General features: G+C 40.3%; 1 protein-coding gene across 8 annotated transcripts in view; it reads left to right on the forward strand.

Moving 5' to 3' along the window:
* The window catches only part of SFXN4 (sideroflexin 4), a 33,272-nt gene that overhangs the window by 5,340 nt on the left and 6,106 nt on the right, over positions 1–21,826 (forward strand). The window contains exons 1-13 of one of the 8 annotated variants that reach the window (XM_073354233.2): positions 5,853–6,132; positions 6,625–6,754; positions 7,090–7,155; positions 8,955–9,257; positions 13,294–13,368; positions 15,400–15,426; positions 15,517–15,571; positions 17,197–17,222; positions 18,534–18,587; positions 18,670–18,735; positions 18,842–18,922; positions 20,058–20,148; positions 21,700–21,815. In XM_073354233.2, the coding sequence (XP_073210334.1) occupies positions 9,252–9,257; positions 13,294–13,368; positions 15,400–15,426; positions 15,517–15,571; positions 17,197–17,222; positions 18,534–18,587; positions 18,670–18,735; positions 18,842–18,922; positions 20,058–20,148; positions 21,700–21,815 (597 nt within the window). In that variant the 5' untranslated portion in view covers positions 5,853–6,132; positions 6,625–6,754; positions 7,090–7,155; positions 8,955–9,251. Of the gene's footprint in view, positions 1–1,000; positions 1,167–2,568; positions 6,133–6,209; positions 6,450–6,624; positions 6,755–7,089; positions 7,156–8,954; positions 9,278–10,398; positions 10,587–13,293; positions 13,372–15,399; positions 15,427–15,516; positions 15,572–17,196; positions 17,223–18,533; positions 18,588–18,669; positions 18,736–18,841; positions 18,923–20,057; positions 20,149–21,699; positions 21,816–21,826 lie in introns of those variants that run through there. The other 7 variants (XM_073354235.2, XM_073354236.2, XR_012160068.2 and 4 more) reach the window with 7 other exon arrangements.

Consider the following 21,826-nt stretch of genomic DNA (forward strand, 5'->3'; position numbering starts at 1 on the left):
AAAGAATGTTCTGTTCTGACTCTCCTAACCCAATGCTTGTTCTCTTCCCTATCTCTCTAAGATTCTATTAGTACTATCTATCTAATTGATAGTACTACTATCTATGCAGAGCTCCATGCAATTTTGAGGAGGTCAGGCAGCACAAATGCTCCAATCTCCCCCTTCTTGAATGCCCATGGATTCCTAGCTGCACATGTTTGGCACAGCGGGATTTGCCACATGATTGCAAGGAAGAGTGCACGCTACTTGGCACTGCTTTGTATTTCCCTCCTCTGTGGACTGAGGACCCTTTCTGACCTGTGTATTTGAGGGCGCATGAGTTCTATTTCTTATTGCTATAAAGTAATAGAGAACAATAGTGATCCCAGAGCTCTCTTTTTAACTCTGCTTCATAAACCTTTTGTTTTTTAAAAAAAAAATGTGCTCAACTTTTTGTCTAAATTATTTGCTAGGAAGGAACTTGAGTATTTGTTGCCAAATCTAATTAATTCCACCACTTTAGTAGTTAAAGGGTGAGATTGAGACGTTCTTTTAAATGCATAACCAGATATCCTCGTAACGAAGGCTTAGACTCAATCCTGTATTCTATATGCAGACAAAACTCAAAGTAGCACCTTAAAGGGGTTTTGGAGTGCCTCAAAATAATAGGTTTCAGAGTAGCAGCTGTGTTAGTCTGTATTCGCACAAGTACTCCTTTTCTTTTTTCAAAATAATAGGGAGAAGTGGTTTCAGGACCTGGAAAGCATGGGTGGGATTAATGCTCTGATTACACTTTTGTAATCAGCATCTTTAGTTTTGACTATTGTCGTTACTACTTCTTAGCTATCTTATTGTGCAAAGTACAAATTAGCAAGTACTGTACAAATGGTACATATCACTATTCCATACACTATGGTATAAGTGATTTAGAATAACTCTGTGAAATAGATTTCAGCATGCACAAGAAGCAAGATACAGAATTCATATTGCAAAGGTTCAAAACATCTTTGTTCATATACAGAGGTCTCTTCATCATTGATCCTAATGGAGTCATCAAGCATCTGAGTATCAATGATCTCCCTGTTGGCCGCAGTGTGGAAGAGACCCTTCGCTTGGTGAAGGCATTCCAGTATGTGGAAACTCATGGAGAGGTTTGCCCAGCAAACTGGACTCCAGAGTCCCCTACGGTATGTGTTGGTTAAGTATCACCATCCAAAATATGGACCCAATCCTGGAAAATGTTCCACCTTATTGCATGGAAAGTCTGAAGACTGGGCACTATAGTATGAAAGAACTTGTTAATTTAAAAGTCTTTTAAGTTTTGATTGTATGAATTGGTGCCCTCAGTCTGAATCAGTTAATGTGCATACGCAATACTCAAAGTTACATGTGTAGAAAACATTCACATTTTGTATTCTTCTGAGAGCACAAAATCCCTCCTTCCACGCAATACGTATGAGTACATGCAGTCTTCGCTTGCTTCCCTTGTTAACTGTCATGACAGTCTGCCTGGATTTGCCTTGTGTTTTGTATAAATTTAAATTAGGGCTGTCAAATGATTTTAAAAAATCGCAATTCATTGCACGATAAAAAAAAAAGTTCCGATTAATCAGAGTTTTAATCGAACTGTCAAACAATAGTAGAATACTAATTTAAATTTGTTATAAATATTTTGGATGTTTTTCTACATTTTCAAATATGTTGATTTCAATTACAACACAGAATAGAAAGTATACAGTGCTCACTTTATATTTTTTTATTACAGATGTTTGCACTGTAAAAAAGTGCAATCTACAAGTTGAAGCATGAAAGGCTATGCAAATGTTTAGCATATCTGGCATGTAAATACCTTGCAATGCCAGCTACAACAGTGCCAATATGAATGCCTGTTCTCACTTTCAAGTGACTTTGTAAATAAGAAGCGGGCAGCATTCTCTACTGTAAATGTAAAAAAACTTGTTTGTCTTAGCGATTGGCTGAACAAGAAGTAGGACTGAGTGGACTTGTAAAACTGTAGAGCCTACATTGTTTAGTTTTTGAGTGCAGTTATGTGGGGAAAATACCTACATTTGTAAGTTGCACTTTCACGATAAAGAGATTGCACTACAGTACTTGTATGTGGTGAATTGAAAAATACTATTACTTGTTTCTTTTCTACGGTGCAAGTATTTGTAATCAAAAATAACAAAGTGAGCACTGTTCACTTTATGCTGTATGTTGTAATTGAAATCAATGTATTTGAAAATGTAGAAAAATATCAAAAATATTTCTAATAAACAATTATAGAATACCAATTTAAATTTAACAGTGCAATTAAAACTCTGATTGATAGTCCTAGTTTAAATTTTTTAATGTCTTGCAGTTAAATATTTTTCAGTTTTCTTTTTGCAGCTGAGAAGCCTGCACTTCTGTTAAAATACCTTTGTACGTTGCTTCTCATGAGTGAGTGGACATTCAGAAATAACTGTGTGGTTTATTAAAGCATAAACAGTATTCTTAAATGGAATCTTAAATATAAAGCCATAATTTTTTTCTCATACACTTTGTGTATATACCAACTTGTATAAAACTGTCTCTCTTTGTTTACAGATCAAGCCAAGTCCAGAAGCTTCTAAGGAATACTTTGAGAAAGTGCATAAATAGATCATCAGATACAGCTAGGTGGCAATGAAAGAGTCCTTATTATCGGTACTTAGAAACCATATGCTGGATTTCCTAAGGAAGCAGTCATGATTGCATTTAAATGCAATTTTTTTTATTTATTTTTTTGGTGTTTAAGAAAAATTGTTAAATGCTGAAACATTAAATAGTTACATAATCAGCAAGTTTTAAATCATATTCTTGGAGCTGTTTTTTTCCCCAGAGAGTGTGTACTGCCGTCCCATATATCTCTGTATTCAGCCATTCTCTTCTTTATCTCCCCCATGTATATGTGCCTGTGACTTTGGGGGGTCAGGAGTACTAACCTTTCCTCCTTCCTTTTAAGCAGTCCTGGAATAGAAATGGTGCCAGGCTTTCTGTGCACACATAAAAATTGGATGATAGACTCTTGTTTCTGAGAGCTGGAAATACTGAGCTGTAGAGTGGATGATACAGAGAAATATCTGGAACGTGGTTCCCTTTAATTTGCCAGTAGCTCTTTAGGCAGGGATGGAAGAATTCCTTGTACAAATTATGTTTGTTTTTTTTCCAAACTGCTTCCACATGCAAACATGATTTGGAGGTAGCAGTAACAAATGTCTACAATCGTTCAGCTAAAATGTATTGGAATATATAACATTAAATGAAGAGTAACTGCGTTCCATTTAGGAACTGGTGGAGATGTGAACTTAACTCTAATCGTGGTACATTTACTGGCACTTAATAATTTCTGTTTTGCCTTTTTAAATAGTTGGTCATACATTTAAATTGTCTGTTGCACTAAATGCAGATTTCCAAATATTGTAGTGCTTGATGTGTAATTATGTTGGAAGATTCAGTAAGTCTGTTTAAGATCTAATATGGCTTCCTCCTGAAATGATTTTGAGCATATATTTTTTTCTTAAACTATGAAATCATTAATAAATTAATCTTAAAGCAGACTGTCTACAGTGTTGTTGTAACTACCATCTAGGTTGGATGTTCTTGCTCCTCTGCTTACCGGAGATTGGGTGTGTTGTTGAATTAAGTTTTATCTCCCACAGCCCCACCTACTACCACTTATAAGCTGCTAGTGGCTACAGATAAATGCAGAAGAAACTGGACCATATGTGTGGCAAAGGGAGCAAAGGAATAGCTGCTGAAGGACTGGATAAGTGAAAACTCCTTAAAATCCTGGATAAACAAAATGAATCTATCCACCAGCAGGGGTAGAGAAGAAATAATGTGGAAGAATTAAGGTGGAAGCCTATAAGAGCCCAAGTTGGAACAGTGGATAGCTGGACTAGTTAGTTCTTTGCTAACTAATCTAAGAGAATATTGCTCTAAACTTTAATTGACTAATTTGTCAAAATGCTAGAGTGACCAATGGAAAAAGGCTTCTCTTGTATCATGCAAGAGCATGTGGAGTGTTCATTTAGGCACATTGACCCAAAGAGAGTGATAGTCAATGACTGAGCTCTTAGCTCTATATACCTACCAGGAATCTTTTTGACCCCGTCAAACCTCATATTAGTTTAGTTTTTCATACTAGTAGTATTAACCAGATATTTGTGAAAATTTAAGATCCTAGTCCTGCGAAGACTTGCACATGCTTCCTCTATGCATTGTGTGTAATCCCATTGACTTCAAATCGGTGCTCTTTGTTTAAATATCAAAATTTTCTAGTTAGGAAAAAATCTCTACTTTGGGTGTATTTTCAGTTGCTAGAACTGAACAGGCATATGGTGAGTCACAGCTGGGTCTCACTGCTAGGTAAGTTGTAAGTAATTATGTCTTATCTAGTTCAACTGTAAACCCTTTGTGGCAAGGACTTTCTTACTATGTGTTTCTACAATGCCTACTGCAATGGGCCCTGATAGTGTTGGGTCTTTAGGGCACTACTGTAATGCAAATACTAAATAATCTTGATTATTAAATAAGTTCTTGATTATACTATAAATTTTACATATACTATATCTGTTCTCTCCCCTGCTTTTTTATGACCATCAATTTGGCTATCACTGCTTCGGGCTTGTCTACACTACAACTCGAGGTCGATCTAAAATACGCAACTTCAGCTACAGGAATAACATAGCTGAAGTCAACATCCTTAGATCTACTTACCGCGGTGTCTTTACTGCGATTAGTCGACAGCTGATGCTCTCCTGTCTACTCCGCTTGCGCTTCTCTATCTGGTGGAGTACTGGAGTGGACAAGAGAGCGCTCAGCGGTCGATTTATCACATCCATACTATACTACCCGATCCAGTAGGTAGTGTAGACAAGCCCTTAGATTTATTTTCCCAGAAATACTGTCTGCTGTAGGATAGTGGGCACTTGTTTCTAGTGGTCTTAAGAGCTCTTTGAACAGATACCATGACAGGAGTCGTAATTTTTTTTTTTTGAGTTATAAACAAATGTCCTGCATGGAAGGGATTTTCTTTAAATTAGTCCATTATTCTCCCTGCCATGTTCTGCTGTCCCCCAAAATCAATTATTAGACCACCACATTAGTGAAGAAACTGAAAAGTAATTTCAGCAGTTCCTGGGCCAAGGTGGTGAACCTTTAATCCATAGCAGAAGCTAGAGGATTAAAATTGCTGGCATGAAGAGTGCTGGCAGCCCCTCACATAACAGGGAAGTTCACAGCACAAAAGGACCCTTATAATGAATTAGTTTAATCTAAAATTTAAATCTTAACTCACTAGTTGAACTAAAAGGCAGGAGACATGAACAATGCAAATGAGTTCAGTATAAATAAAACCAAGCAGACTTGAATCTGGTGTTCTTGTTTTGCTGTAAGTTTTTCAACTTTGTCAATTTAAAAATAAACCCTGGAAGGTAGGATGTACAAATCATAAATAAGATATAGCCAACACTATGTTCCCTAATCAAGAATTGGGATACCCAGGGGTCAGTACAAGGGCCATTTCCTAAGCATTGGGGAGGGCAGTTGGTTATGGTTTGGGAGTGTTCTATTATTTTTGCCTCCTGTAAAAGGGGCAATGATTTTTTTCTTAAATAGTGCAAGAATCAGGGTTGGTTGGTTGGTTTTTTCCAAATGGGTGTAGGAGAATTAAGCACCCAAATTCCGTTGTAATTCAGAAGGGATGAGGTGCCCACCTCCCCCTGCTCCTTGAGAAAATCCCCCCCGGTCTGTGTAAATGGGGGGGTGTAGCGGCACAGAGGAATTAAGCTAGGGGCTGGGCTTAGAGGAAGGGGCTGTCTCGGGCCGTGCAGCTACTAGCCGAGGCGGCTGTCCCCCGTTTCAGCTACGCTGGCCATTTCTGTCCAGGGGTCTAGGCGCATCCAGCTAGTGCGGGGAAAGGCAGCGCAGGAGCCCGAGCTCCTGCCAACGCCCCGCAGCAGGACCAGATCTAAGCGGCCTGCGCTCGCCAGCAACGGGGAAAGGAAAGCGGCTGCCGGGAGTGTGCAGCAGCCGGAGCCTCCCCGTGGCAGGACCTTTTCCGGCGCGGCACAGCGGCTGCTCAGCCTCATGGATGTGAACTTGCAATTCTGGAGCGCGGAGGGCAAAGTAGGGAGCGGGAGAGCCCTGCCCGGGCAGCGGGGGCTCAGGTCGCGGGGGCGGGGCGGGGGGAGAAGCAGGGGGGCAGCCCAGCGAAGAGGCATTTCTGGCAGGGCGGCCGGGAGCAGGAGATTGATCGCGTCGGGTCACGCCAGAGCCTGCCGCGGGGAGTGCGGGGTCGGCCATGCGCACTGTGGCCCTGCGGGAAGGAGACTTCCTTGCCCCTGCAATTACCCCGCTCGCCTCCCTCCACCGCGGAAGGTCCCAGGCATTCGCCCTAGGACCGGGGAAGAGGCCGCCCCGACACGCGGGGGAAGGCTGGGTGCGCATCCTGCCCGGATCTGCCAGTGCAACCAGCCAGTTTTACAGCTGTGTGCTTTAGGGTGACCAGCCCTCCCCATATGGGGGGCTTTGTCTTATGTGTGTAACTCTGGTACCCCATTAAAAAGTGTCCCGGTTTTTCACACTTGCTGTCTGGTCACCCTGGCTTCATTTTATGAGGTGCCTTGGTGGCTTTTGTCTCCTTTTTTGGTTTAGACAGCGCCCCTAACCCGTGATGTCACTCCAAAGCACCCAGTTGAACTGCTAGAGATGCCAAACCTACTGCTCCCCAAATGAGGCGGGAAGGAAGGTAACCATTGCCACGTGCATTCCTCCCCAGGGTCTTAGCAAGCAGATTTGCTTTGTTGCAAGTGTTATGAGCTCAAAGGCAACCCTAGTTTTCTCGCAGATAAAAGTTTTTCTCACCATAGCGAAGACGAAAGGTGGCTCTTAGCTTGTGACTGTCATTCTGGCTACCAGATTATAACAAAAAATAGGGGGTTGCTATTGCTCGTGGAAATAAAAAGGAGTTGAAAAAACAAAGAAGTAGAGATTCTTGGTTTCTTTCTGACAGCTACAAAAAAGAGTTAATTAAGCTGAACTGCAAAATATTTGTACAGTTTCCTTAATGTATATTTTTATTAGTCTTTTTCCCAAAGATTTCTTCACTGGGCAGATATTTTAGACCCTACAACCTTACTGAAATCTAATGTAAGTACTTTACCTCTTTTTACAAAATTACAGTTTAACAGTTGTACCTTTGCACATGACTTGAATGTGTGGGTGATGTGAAGTGAGACATGTAAGCACAGGCTGTTCTGCCCAAGACTCAAAGGATCCGCAGGAGCAAATCCCAACCGTGTGGACTCATCCCTTCCTTACATAGATAAAATGCATTTCATAAGGTTTACTGTGATAAGCCCTTACAGTTGGGGTGTCCACGTTAGATATTAAATATCCCATAACAGTTATTGTAGGAAACTAGGATTTTCCTTGCTGTCCAGCATACTTCCTCAGTGTTGCAGCTGCACTGACGTTCAGGGTCTTGCATGGCAGCCATATAACCTGAAAACATCCAATTAAAAATACATTGTGTTGTACCTTCCTACAAATTCTGCCTTTAGTATTATCTGTTAGAATCTGCTTAGACTTTGGCAGTATAATATGGCAGTTCACGTTTCAGTGAAATTTATGATTGAATTTAGGGGCCACAAAAGTGAAGGAATAATAGCCCTGCCCCATACCAGGTACAGTACAAGACGGTGCAGTGTAAACTTCTGTGCATCTCTGCAGTTTGTTTCCACTACGGGCCTGTCTATATTAGGGCAATCTCCCCCAGCTGCCCTTTGAGCTGTTCCACTGCCTGGAATCTCTGAAGTGCTGCCTGCTGCAGCCCTGCCACAGACAGGCTTGTGAAGAGGTCCTCAGAGGACCCCCCTATGGCTGTCCTACACAATGTCTGCAATGGGAGAATTCTTACCCAGCTGGTTTTTAGGGCCCCTTTATGCCACATAAAAGGGCAGAGAGGTAGATCCACGCTGAGGGTAGATTCTCAGCTGGTGTAAATTGCCATACTTCCATTGAAGTTCATAGAATCATAGAATATCAGGGTTGGAAGGGACCTCAGGAGGTCATCTAGTCCAACCCCCTGCTCAAAGCAGGGACGATCCCCAACTAAATCATCCCAGCCAGGACTTTGTCAAGTCTGACCTTAAAAACTTCAAAGGAAGGAGATTCCGCCACCTCCCTAGGTAACGCATTCCAGTGTTTTACCACTCTCCTAGTGAAAAAGTTTTTCCTGATATCCAACCTAAACCTCCCTCATTGCAACTTGAGACCATTACTCCTTGTCCTGTCATCTTCTACCACTGAGAACAGTCTAGATCCATCCTCTTTGGAACCCCCTTTCAGGTAGTTAAAAGCAGCTATCAACCCCCCCTCGTTCTTCTCTTCTGCAGACTAAACAATCCCAGTTCCCTCAGCCTCTCCTCATAAGTCATGTGTTCCAGACCCCTAATAATTTTTGTTGCTCTCTGCTGGACGTTTTCCAATTTTTCCACATCTTTCTTGTAGTGTGGGGCCCAAAACTGGACACAGTGCTCCAGATGAGGCCTCACCAATGTCGAATAGAGGGAAACGATCACATCCCTCCATCTGCTGGCAATGCCCCTACTTATACATCCCAAAATGCCATTGGTCTTCTCGGCAACAGGGGCACGCTGTTGACTCATATCCAGCTTCTTGTCCACTGTCACCCCTAGGTCCTTTTTGGCAGAACTGCTGCCTAGCCATTCGGTCCCTAGTCTGTAGCAGTGCATGGGATTCTTCCGTCCTAAGTGCAGGACTCTGCACTTGTCCTTGTTGAACCTCATCAGATTTCTTTTGGCCCAATCCTCTAATTTGTCTAGGTCCCTCTGTATCCTATCCCTACCCTCCAGCGTATCTGCCACTCCTCCCAGTTTAGTGTCATCTGCAAACTTTCTGAGGGTGCAATCCACACCATCCTCCAGATCATTGATGAAGATATTGAACAAAACCGGCCCGAGGACCGACCCTTGGGGCACTCCGCTTGATACCGCTGTCAACTAGACATGGAGCCATTGATCACTACCTGTTGAGCCTGACGATCTAGCCAACTTTCTATCCACCTTATAGTCCATTCATCCAGCTCATACTTCTTTAACTTGCTGGCAAGAATACTGTGGGAGACCGTGTCAAAAGCTTTGCTAAAGTCAAGGAACAACATGTCCACTGCTTTCCCCTCATGGCATTTCACCACTGAAAACCAGGTTCGATAAGGATTATTCATGTATGTAAGTGTTTTATTAATGAGGTAAGCCCCAGTGAAATGAGTGTGGCTACTTATGGGGGTAAATATTCTGAAGGTGTGGCTGGTTGGAAATGTCTTTGCTCTAGAACTTCTTGTGATTTATACATAATATATTTCACCTTGGTAAATAAGATTATTTTTTGATGTTAGACTCGATTATCAGATTTTAAGGTGTAAATATTCAGGTATAAAGGTATTTCATTAATTATATAGAAACTGTCACAAACTTTTGTGGCAGAATTTTTCCCCCTCTGGTCTATTGATTCTGCTTCATTAGAAGCTTATCATGTATAGAGACAATACATACAGCTAGCATATCTGCTACTATCTAGTCATTTTTGTCCAAAGTGATGGAAAGAAAATATTGCAACCCTTTCTGTATATGACAGGTTTCAGAGTAGCAGCCGTGTTAGTCTGTATTCGCAAAAAGAAAAGGAGGACTTGTGGCACCTTAGAGACGAACCAATTTATTTGAGCATAAGCTTTCGTGAGCTACAGCTCACTTCATCGGATGCATTCAGTGGAAAATACAGTGGGGAGATTTATATACGTAGAGAACATGAAACAATGGGTGTTACCGTACACACTGTAACGAGAGTGATCAGGTAAGGTGAGCTATTACTAGCAGGAGGGTGGGGGTGGGGGGGAACCTTTTGTAGTGATAATCAAGGTGAGCCATTTCCAGCAGTTGACAAGAATGTCTGAGGAACGGTAGGGGTGGGGGATAAACATGGGGAAATAGTTTTACTTTGTGTAATGACCCATCCACTCCCAGTCTCTATTCAAGCCTAAGTTAATTGTATCCAGTTTGCAAATTAATTCCAATTCAGCAGTCTCTCGTTGGAGTCTGTTATTGAAGTTTTTTTGTTGTTTCATGTTCTTTATGTATATAAATCTCCGCACTGTATTTTCCACTGAATGCATCGATGAAGTGAGCTGTAGCTCACGAAAGCTTATGCTCAAATAAATTTGTTAGTCTCTAAGGTGCCACAAGTACTCCTTTTCTTTCTGTATATGTTTTTGAAATCTTTAATTCATATTTTTAAGTGCAAACCAGATTAAAAAAAATCTGTGAATTATCTTGACTGTGACCAAAAATTGTTTATATATAAATTTTTCTCAAGACCTACAGGGTTACAGCTGAAGTATGAAGTAAGGCAGAGTGTTGCAAAGGGAGATGATATGTTCATGATGCAAAGGGAGATATGTTCATGATGAAAAGTAAGGTCACCTAGTAGTTCCCTCCTAGAAGATCCTTGGAATGTCGAGCCTCCAAAATTAGAGTCCAATATGTATACAGTCCCTTTTCCTTGTAAGTATATGTGTATTTTTTATAAAGTGGTTAGAGGCAAAAAGGCATCCTTTCAAAATTCGAAGTTAAACCCTACTGAGGAAAATAGAAGGGAGCATAAACTCTGGCAAGTCAAGTGTAAAAGTATAATTAGAAAGTCCAAAAAATAATTTGAAGAGCAACTAGCCAAATACTCAAAAACTAACAGCAAAAAATTTTAGTACATCAGAAAGAGGAAGCCTGCTAAACAATCAGTGGGGCCAGCGGATGATCAAGGTGCTAAAAGAGCATTGGAGGAAGATAAGGCCAATGCAGAGAAACTAAGTTAATTCTTTGCATCAGTCTTCACTGCAGAGGGTGAAAGGAAAGTTCCCAAACCTGAGCCATTCTTTTTAGGTGACAAATCTGAGGAACTGTCCCAGATTCAGGTGTCCATTAGAGGAGGTTTTGGAACAAATGGATAAATTAAACAATAATAAGTCTGCAGAACCAAATGGTATTCACCCAAGAATTCTGAAAGAACTCCAAATATGAAATTGCAGAACTATTAACTGCGGTATATAACCTATCATTTAAATCATCTTCTGTACCAGATGACTGGAGGATAGCTAATGTGACGCCAATTTTTAAAAAAGCCTCCAGAGGTGATCCTGGCAAACACAGGCCAATAAGCCTAACTTCAGGACCAGGCAAATTGCTTGAAACTATAGTAAAGAACAGAATTATCAGATACATAGATGAATACGATTTGTTGGGAAAGAGTCAACACGGCTTTTGTAAAGGGAAATCATGCCTCACCAATCTATTAGAATTCTTTGAGGAAATCAAACATGTGGACAAGGGTGATTCATTGGATAGTGTACTTAGACTTTCAGAAAGCCTTTGACAAGATCCCTCACTAAAGGCTCTTTAGCAAAGTAAGCAGTCATGGGGTAAGAAGTAAAGGTTCTCGCGTGGATCAGTAACTGGTTAAAAGATAGGAAACAAAGGGTAGCAAAAATGGTCTGTTTTCTGAATGGAGAGAGGTAAATAGTGGTGTCCCCCAGAGATCAGTACTGGGACCAGTGCTGTTCAACATATTCATAAATGATCTGGGAAAAGGGGTAAACAGTGAGGTGGCAAAATTTGCAGATGATACAAAACTACTCAAGATAGTTAAGTCCCAAGCAGACTGCAAAGAGCTACAAAGGGATCTCACAAAACTGAACGACTGGGCAACAAAATGGCAGATGAAATTAAATGTTGGTAAATGCAAAGTAATGCACGTTAGAAAACATAATCACAACTATACATACAAAACAATGGGATCTAAATTAGCTGTTACCACTCAAGAAATAGATCTTGGAGTCGTTGTGGATAGTTCTCTGAAAACATTGGCTCAATGTGCAGTGGCAGTCAAAAAAGCTAATAATGTTCGGAACCATTAGGAAAGGGATAGATAATAAGACAGAAAATATCATAACGCCTCTATATAAATCCATGGTACGCCCACATCTTGAATATTGCATGCAAATCTGGTCACCCCATCTCAAAAAAGATAGAATAGAATTGGAAAAGGTACAGTGAAGGACAACCAAATTGATTAGGGGAATGGAATAGCTTCCGTATGAGGACAGATTAAAAGGACTGAGACTTTTCAGCTTGGAAAAGAGATGATTAAGAGGGGATATGATAGAGGTCTATAAAATCTTGATTGGCATGGAGAAAGTGAATAAGCAATTGTTATTTACTCCTTCACATAACACAAGAACTAGGGGTCACCAAATGAAATTAATAGGCAGCAGGTTTAAAACAAACAAAAGGAAGTACTTCTTCACACAACGCACAGTCAACGTGTGGAATTCATTGCCAGGGGATGTTGTGAAGGCCAAAACTATAACAGGGTTCAAAAAAGAACTAAGTTCATGGAGAATAGGTCCATCAATGGTTATTAGCCAGGATGGTCAGGGATGCAACATTGTGCTCTGAGTGTCTTTAGCTTCTGAAGCTGGGAGTGGACGACAGGATGGATCGTGCGATGATTGTCCTGTTCTGTTCATTCCCTCTGAAGCACTTGACATTGGCCGCTGTTGGAAGACAGGGTACTGGGCTAGTTGGACCATTGGTCTGACCTAGTAAGGTCGTTCTTATGTTGCTCTTACGTTAAAAGTTCAGTTGTAATGGAAAGCTGTAAGGTCCAAAACTTAATTTTAAACTTATTAAAGTTAAGATGCTGGAGGATCTGATGATTTAGTGACTCGTATTTACTTGGCTGGCTGACCTATGTTGTGTTTTCATTTAAAATTAGACATTAAGCTGCTTGTGAGGAAAACAAAACAATATCTCTGGTGTGCAATTTACTCAAGCCAGCAAACATGCACGTGCATAATTTTAACCAAGTAGTTCCATTGATTTCAGTGGGACTGTTCACATGCTTAAAGTTTGGCACACGCACAAGCGTTTGCAGGTTTGCCACCTAAAATAACGCACTGGACCTGATAATGCTATAGACAGAGGGGTTGACATAAATAATGTGTGTGCGCATAATCTTGAGGCCACTGAACTGGTGTAGTTCAGATCAGCATGTATGTGTAAAAGCATATGAGCATGATGGTCTAATTTTGTATTTACAAGCACCAGGCCAGCACAGAAGGGCTGTTACAACAGAAGTTTTGGATGGAGGAGTGGGGATGGGAGGAAGGTATTGGAAAAGAATGACTGATCTTTATTTCTGGTTTTGTTTTTTTAGGAAGAAATAGAAAAATCCAGATTACTTTTACAAACCGGTGCTCAGACTCTTCAAGAGCCTTTACGGGACAAAAAGGTATCTAACACATATCCTCTAATAAACTGTATATGTTTGTATATATCCCATTTGAAGTATTTGACTTTTCTTTTAGCAGCCTTATTTAGCTCTTGGAGCTTGGGGGTTTTGTCTGAGTGATGAACGAGGGTCCTTCTTGCTGGACTTCTAAAATGACTTCTTAGGAGCAGTTTATATATAATAAGATTTTAGGAATGTCACTTTGTGTGTCACTCTGAAGCCTAAAATGCCGGAGTTGGTGTGAAGCGATGGAAACAGCTACAAGCATGGCTGAGAGTTCTTTTTGTTCAGAACATCACCAGGTTCAATCATCACCAGGAATTGCAATCTGTTGCACCCAGTTTTTAAGTTCTCAGCATCTGTTGGCATTTTTACACGCATGACTGTATGACCTATACCCAACCACACAGATCTCAGCAACTAGTTGCTCTTACAGTAGAATCTTAGAGTTACGAACTGACTGGGCAACCACACACCTCATCTGGAACCAGAAGTACACAATCAGGCAGCCGCAGAGACACCGCCCTTCCCCCCCCACTACCCCACGCCAAAAAAAAAAGCAGCAAATACAGTACAGTACAGTGTTAAATGTAAACTACTAAAAAAAATGAGTTAAAAAAAAAAAAGATTTGACAACGTAAAGAAACTGTTTCTGTGCTTTTTTCATTTAAATTAAGATAGTTAAATGCACCATTTTCCTTCTGCATAGTAAAGTTTCAAAGCTGTATTAAGTCAAGGTTCAGTTGTAAACTTTTGAAAGAACAACCATAACGTTTTGTTCACAGTCACAAACGCTTCAGAGTTATGAACAATCTCCGTTCCCAAGGTGTTCATAACTCTGAGGTTCTACTGTAATTAATTTGGACAGACTATTTGCTGGACCCAAATGATATATTTAAGAGTTATACCTGAGTGTGTGTCTATTTGAGTACTTTATAATATTGCTTATGGAAAATAGAGGCTACATACTTCATGAATGAAACAGCTGTCATGACTGTATTAGAAAAGGCAGGTACTGAGAGAGCCTGAGATACATACGGGGCCCAAAAAAAATTAAAAAAAGCTTCAACAAGTCTGCGTTACCACCCAGATTTTCTGTCTCTTATAAGCTGGTAGAAGAATTCCTAGGGTAGCTGCTGACCTTAATTTTGGACTCCAGTTCCATCATCCAAGAAAGTATCATACATTTGTGCATAATATTGTTCTCTTAAAAAGTGCCAGAGAATCATAGGAATCAATCCTCTTGATAACCTAATACTTCTGCTTTCTCCCACAGCTCAGCCGTAGAGTCTGTACATTCTTGTCTGATGTGTACTATGCAAAATCTTTATTACACTTATTTTAAATCATCGATGCTTCATTGTCACATGGGCTGCAGATGAACTGTAACTATTCCAGCTTGGTCTGTCCATCAGTTCTCATAAACGAAGCAGTGGCAGGCTTGGTCAATACTTGGATGGAAAACCTCTGCAGAGAATCTTTCTGCAGGAAGTAGTACTGAACTGGGGATTCATCAGGTGGAATTCTTTGGTTCATCACTGAATCACATGTCCCAGCCTGGTGTTAGATAGCGCTGTGTCACTAGAGGTGCTGCCTTTGGGATGAGATGTAAAATTAAGGCATGACCCCTTGTCATTATTAAGATTTTCCTGGCCCTTTTTTGGAAGGGCTGGTGTGTTTAGACTTTAAGCCAAATTAAGAGCTGGTGGTATTCTATCCTGAAATTCCATTGCTATTTCGGCTGTATTTTTACTCACTTTCCAACCTGATGGTTTTGTATGTTCTAATACTGCTAGACAACAATACACAACATGTCAGGACAGAAAAAAAATAAAATATTGTATTCAGTAGAATCCCTGGGGGAATTTTAGGGAGAATATAATCAAACGGGTGTGTGTATGACATGCTATGTATAAATGTCAGTTATCGTTACAGAAAGATTATATAGAATAAACAAAGTTAGAAATAAGATTTTAGCCATTAAACCTCTTATGAAGTGCCATTGCTAATCTTATTTTCAAATCATGCTAGGTAAAACAAGCCTGGAAGCTGAGTCTGGTGAGTTTATAAAAGATGTTGGAATTTACTTCTCATATTTTTCATTTAGGCTGACAGAGATGTCCTAACTTTCTTTTCTTTTTCTTTAAGTCCTCTGTGCACCCTGGTACTGGCGAGATAATTCCCCTTGTGTTTAGACCACCAGGTCAGTTGCTGTAATAGAAGCTTACTGCACATTTTTGACAGGTTTCCAATGACAAATGCTTGGGGGCCCTTCTAGTTACAGAAAAATGAGGCCACTGTTATTCATGTTGGTTATATTTATCTCAGTTGAAGACTATTCCTGTAGTCCTTTAAAGAAAATTGATTTGTATACACCTTTCACATAGTTCATCTGCTCTGAGCAGTGGACAGTGGGGTGGGAGGAGGTATTGTTTCATATTCTCTGTGCGTATATAAAGTCTGCTGCAGTTTCCACGGTATGCATCCGATGAAGTGAGCTGTAGCTCACGAAAGCTTATGCTCAAATAAATTGGTTAGTCTCTAAGGTGCCACAAGTACTCCTTTTCTGTCTGCACACTGACTCCCTAGGGGGAAATATACTGACCAGTCACTAGTTTTTGGCACCATATGAACAGTACCCAAATCTCTTAATGTATATTGTGGTGCACTGTGTTTTCCCTTAATCCACACAACTATGGTCTGACACAACCGGCTTTGCTCCAGGCTGGCTGGAGTCCGTCCTGTGGGTAGAATCTGGTTGGGGTCATGAAATATTAAGCCAGGATTGCACGGAGTTTGGATGAGACACAGATATACTTCCACGAAGGCTATTTATTCATTACCTAATGTAACCTCTCACTTTTCTTATGCAAATCTTGTACCACAGTTGTCTTTTGGGAGGGGTGAAATGAATTCCCTATAGAGTTATCAGAGTAGCAGCCGTGTTAGTCTGTATCCGCAAAAAGAAAAGGAGGACTTGAGGCACCTTAGAGACTAACAAATTTATTTGAGCATAAGCTTTCGTGAGCTACAGCTCACTTCATCGGATGCATTCAGTGGAAAATGCAGTGGGGAGATTTATATACACAGAGAACATAAAACAATGGGTGTTACCATACACACTGTAACGAGAGTGATCAGGGAAGGTGAGCTATTACCAGCAGGAGAGCGGGGGCGGGGGGGGGGAACTTAAGAGACTGCTGAATTGGAATTAATTTGCAAACTGGATACAATTAATTTAGGCTTGAATAGAGACTGGGAGTGGATGGGTCATTACACAAAGTAAAACTATTTCCCCATGTTTCCCCCCCCCCCCTCCGCCCCTCAGACTTTCTTGTCAACTGCTGGAAATGGCCCACCTTGATTATCACTACAAAAGGTTTTTCCCCCCAGCTCTCCTGCTGGTAATAGCTCACCTTACCTGATCACTCTTGTTACAGTGTGTATGGTAACACCCATTGTTTCATGTTCGCTGTGTATGTAAATCTCCCCACTGTATTTTCCACTGAATGCATCCGATGAAGTGAGCTGTAGCTCACAAAAGCTTACACTCAAATACATTTGTTAGTCTCTAAGGTGCCACAAGTACTCCTTTTATTTCTGTAGAGTTATGTAGCTTCCCATTAGCACTGTTGCTGTGGGCTGTTGCATTTTGTGAGAGCAGTATCTTGGAGATGCTTCTACCTTCTGGTTAGAGAATGAGAGACAAAGGTCAAACCCCAGTGTTTTCTTTTGGACTAGTCATATTTGTTTCCTCTCCCCTCATCCCCAAGCCAACTACCCAGCCCCACAAGTTGATTTACTAAAACATTTTGTTTCTTCTTTTAGCTTTCCTGCCCTTAGTCACCCCATTGGTGAGTAATAATGGAAGATTGCAGTGGATCTATGTGTGTATTTATAATTATCTAAATTTTCAGAAGTGATGAGTCATTTTAGGCGTCTCAATTTCTGGGTGCGAGATGTCGAGTTGGATACCCAAAAATCAAGACACCCCAAACCACTGGTCACTTTGCTTTCCAAACATTCAAGAACATTGTTCACACATGAAAGTCAATCATTCACATGTCTTCTGTCGAAATTCATGAGCCAGTTAGAACAAGGCCTGACTTTCCTGTGTTTACCCAGAATTGAATTTAGAGAGAGACACAGAAAAGCCTCACACTCTGCTGTTTGGAACCAGAATATTATCTACTTGCAAATAAATTGCAGGGTGCCAGTGAAAATACACATGGGCGGAAAATAATTCTTCTAATAATGCCCCCAAAGTTTATGTACTTGGTATATATATGTCACAATTTGGGGAGCTTTAATAGATAGGGCTAGATTAAACCTTGGCATAAACTAGTACCACTCCTCATTGACAAGAGTTGTGTATTAAATGAAGTGTGTGTTGCACATCCCTCTCCGTGGATTTGAACTCCACTCATTTGATAACTGCTACATCTTGGTCAACATCATGGATTGAACTAGGGATCTCCAGAACTAAAAGCATGACTCCTGAGAGCTTGAGTCAAAGAGTCAAGCTCTGTAGCTGAGAGCTGTGACAGACCCGTAGCCTGTGGATCAGGGACAAGTAATGCACATTGACCCCTGTGGGTTACAGTTGCACAACTTATGCCATAATTGAATTTGGTCCATAAATCTCAAAATGTAGCAGCTGGAAAATAAATCCTTAAGGATCAGGCCTGGGATCAAATTAGGCTTAGCATCTGTACCCTCCAACGAAGACTGAGTATCTGACTCTTGTTCTTCCTTGTATCTAATATTTTATGATCTGACTTCATTTGTTTCTCTTTGTATCCCACAGCTGTGAAGGTGTCTGTTATTCCTGGTGTGAGAATGTGTCACCTAGCTAGTCTCGTACTCACTGTTTGAATGACTATTTTACTTTTCTATTAAATGAGAAAGTAAATATGCTTGGATATATGGAAGGGATATATGGCTTGTTGGGCCACTAAGGGCGAATGAGGTGTCCACAGCAAGAAACTACTGGTGTCTTTGCACAACAGCTCCCCTAATAAGCCCCTGTCTTGCCTGAGGCCTTTGGTGCTATTGTAAATAATAATAAATAATAGATTAGTCTCCTTCATACTTAAATCAGCCACTTCTGTCCATAGGGCCCTGGATTCATTGAGACTAACTTTCCCTTGGTGCTTTTCTCTTAGGTTTTTGCTAGTTTACTACCACAAAGAGGAGCAAAGCAAGCATTTATTTGGCAGGTAACCATTTTCATTCTACAGTTATAAGTCTGTTACCCAAGATCCAAAAATATACTGTTGTTTACATTCTCCTTTTCTGCAGTTCCTGTTTCATGCATACGCTGCTGGATTCACCATAGCAAATGGAAATGCTACAGCTAAAACTGAAGTATGTGGGTTTTTTTAGATTATTATTATTTTTTAGTTGCATGATACCACTTTGAACATGAGCTGATGAAATTGAATTTACATAGTGTGTGTGTTCTGACTTTTAGGAAACAGCATTGCCACAAAAGCTGCCAGAAAAGCAACTCCTTCTGAGCACAGGTGCCATCTCTTATGCAGCATGTATAGGAGTACGTATTTGCATGATCTCAGTAATTACTTTCTGATACTCTGGCGTGGGGGACTGATAATGGGATTGTCACAAGGCCTAGTACCCTCCAAGTCAGTTCTTCCAGAGCCCAAAGTCACGCTAGCTAATTTCCTCCCAGTCCTGTTGGGTATAGAAGATTGCAACCTCTGTTGCTCTTGATCAGGAATGCAAGCCTTTACCTTTGCTATTTACTCATCTTCCTCTGAGGTTAGAATTTAGTAGCTTTTTTCCTGCCAGTATTAAATTTTGTTTTTATCATTCTCTATCTCTGTTAGTCTAGAAAAATAGAGAAGAAACCACAGAATGAACACTGGTTCTACAAAACATAAACTAATTTAGCAGGTCATCATGAAATATTATTAGTTAGGTTCTAGATCCAAGTTTTTAGCTTATACCTACCTTTATAACTGACTGAATTGAAATGCCCGAAGCCATGGTAAAGTTTTGGATTTGACGCTATGAACTTTGGGAATATTCAGTTTGGGAGTTTTGGCCTCAGTCTGTTATCAGATTCAGGGGTTTTGATTTATGAGGATTTCAGACTCCTGAGCTGTTCAATCACCACTAAATTCAAGCACACAATAAGTATATCTAAGATTTATTGAATTACACTATAATTGGCAAAACTTCGTGAGTGTGGTGATATGTATTGCTAAGAAAACTTAAATGGTTTTTAGTTCATTTTCCACACCTAGATAACATGGTGTCTGGGTGCTTCATAAATATCTAGACAGATTGTTCATATATTTTTATTCCCATTCATAAGCTCTTTTTCGTATCTGTTAATTTCACAGTTGACATTTTTATAGCCCATGTGCTGATACTGAGTAGTAGAGACTACTGTCCAGAATATAATTATTAATTACCATTTTTCTTTGATAAAGGTTTCATTTCCCCTTTTTTCTGTAAAACGTGTAATCACAAAAGAACCCAGTTATTAGAGAAAATTTGTTCTCCCTCAAATTGGTAAACCAGATTCTTTTTTTAAAAGCCTAGTTTTATCAAAAGCATTTAAAATACAAAGCCACAGGTTGTTTTCTTTTTCCAATCTGTGGCCCAAATTTCATTATTGGTTTAATTATTAACAGAATATGTGTTTCTTCCAAATTTCTTAGGCATTTCCTCACTTTGTCATGACACAAAATAGAGTGAATAATCCTTCTATGCAAACGTTCTTCAGAAAAATTTTACCCATTCCACTTCTTGGTGAGTAAAAGTAAATTGAAAACAAATAGCTGTGGATTTGTTCTTGTATCTGTTACAGCCCATGTGCTGCCGTCAATCTACCTTTAGAACTTCTATATCTTTATATAGAACCAAACCAGGATATAGCCCTTAGTCTTCACCTGCTGCCTTCACTGGGTACTTTATTTTCTGCATGAAAGTTAATGAAAGTTTATATCTAGCTATTTTGCATTCTCTGTTTAAAGGTCAGTGCTATGAACTGTCATAAAATCCTAGGGCATTCTCCTTACTTCCATATACAGGACATGCAACCATTTCTCTTGAGGAAATAAATTTCTGTGCATGTTATGTGCCACAGTTTTTCTCCGGTGTGCGACCTCTTTGTCAGTGAAGACATTATCTCTGCAGCCACTGTTGTGGAAAGAGTGAGACTCATTACAGCAGGTTCTTGTCAACTTTGTAAGGCTGTCAGGCTAAATTTGTCACTGGCGTAACTCCATTGAGGTCAGTGAAGTTTCACCCGGGATGAACCTGGCCTGTAATTTAATGGCTGAAAGTTGCGTTCATTACTGGCATATTATTTCCCACCGCCATTAAAAGGAAGTGGCAACCTTTTTTAACTGAAATTTATAAGGTACAATAAATGCATTCCATATAACAGACAGGATGACAACAGGGCCTGTGGCTTCCCGACATGTTCTTTGGATCTGCTTAGAAGCCCACTTTTGATGGAACAGAAATGAAAATACTGAGAGTCCAGATCTCCCGAGTTCTGTTTCAAGTTCTGACACTGACTCTCCTCCCCTTGGACTGGTCACTTAGACCTGTGTCTCCTCATCTGAAAACGTACTTAATGATAGGAATGTTGAAGGCAATTGGTGACTATTGGTCTTAGTGTTTGAAACAAATTGTGCTGACAACTTTATGGAACAGCTCTTCAAAAAGTTAATGAAAAGATAAACCTAACATTTCAAAAAGGGCTAGCTCCCCAGCACTCCCTTGGTATGTTTGGCCCATGCTGCTCTTCACAGTTCTTCGGTCACCTTCAGAGTTGAGAGCTTATTTTTGGTAAGAGTTTTATTATGACAGCTGAGGCAGGAAACCCATTGGACTCTCAACTCCTCATATTCTGTATCCCCTTGTGTCATTAGCCTAGGATCACAAAACTTTTTTCAGTGGCTGACACTACACTGGATATTTTAAGACAATGGACTGCTAAGTCCAGAAGGGAAATGAAATATTCTTGTTGTGTACCAGGTGAATGGGATTGCTCTGAATTAAAGCACTGAGGCACATTATTTGAGGTGTGCGGCTGGGGAGCAAAGTACATGTTCTGTTGATCATATCACTGAGCAGTGTGCAGCTTAGTACAGAGGGCAGTGGACTGAGACTTGGGATACCTCAGCTCAATTCCTATCAAGTACGACTTGCGGAGTTCATCCCAGAATATCACTGGAATTTTAAAATGTGCATTAATTATAAATGTCCTAATATTGAATTGGTAAAATCCAATTGGGGCAAAACAACTTTAAAAAACAAACAAACACACACAAAACCTTTTTACTTTTACAGCCTGCCTGAGTGCATTTAATGTGATGATTGTCCGAGGAACTGAGTGTGAGAATGGAATCGAAGTTATGGACAAGAATGGCAAGGTCGTTGGAGTGTCACAAAAAGCTGGGTTGAAGGTAGGCAACCC

The sequence above is a fragment of the Lepidochelys kempii genome, chromosome 7, assembly GCF_965140285.1.
Source record: "Lepidochelys kempii isolate rLepKem1 chromosome 7, rLepKem1.hap1, whole genome shotgun sequence".
Taxonomy (NCBI): Eukaryota; Metazoa; Chordata; order Testudines; family Cheloniidae; genus Lepidochelys; species Lepidochelys kempii.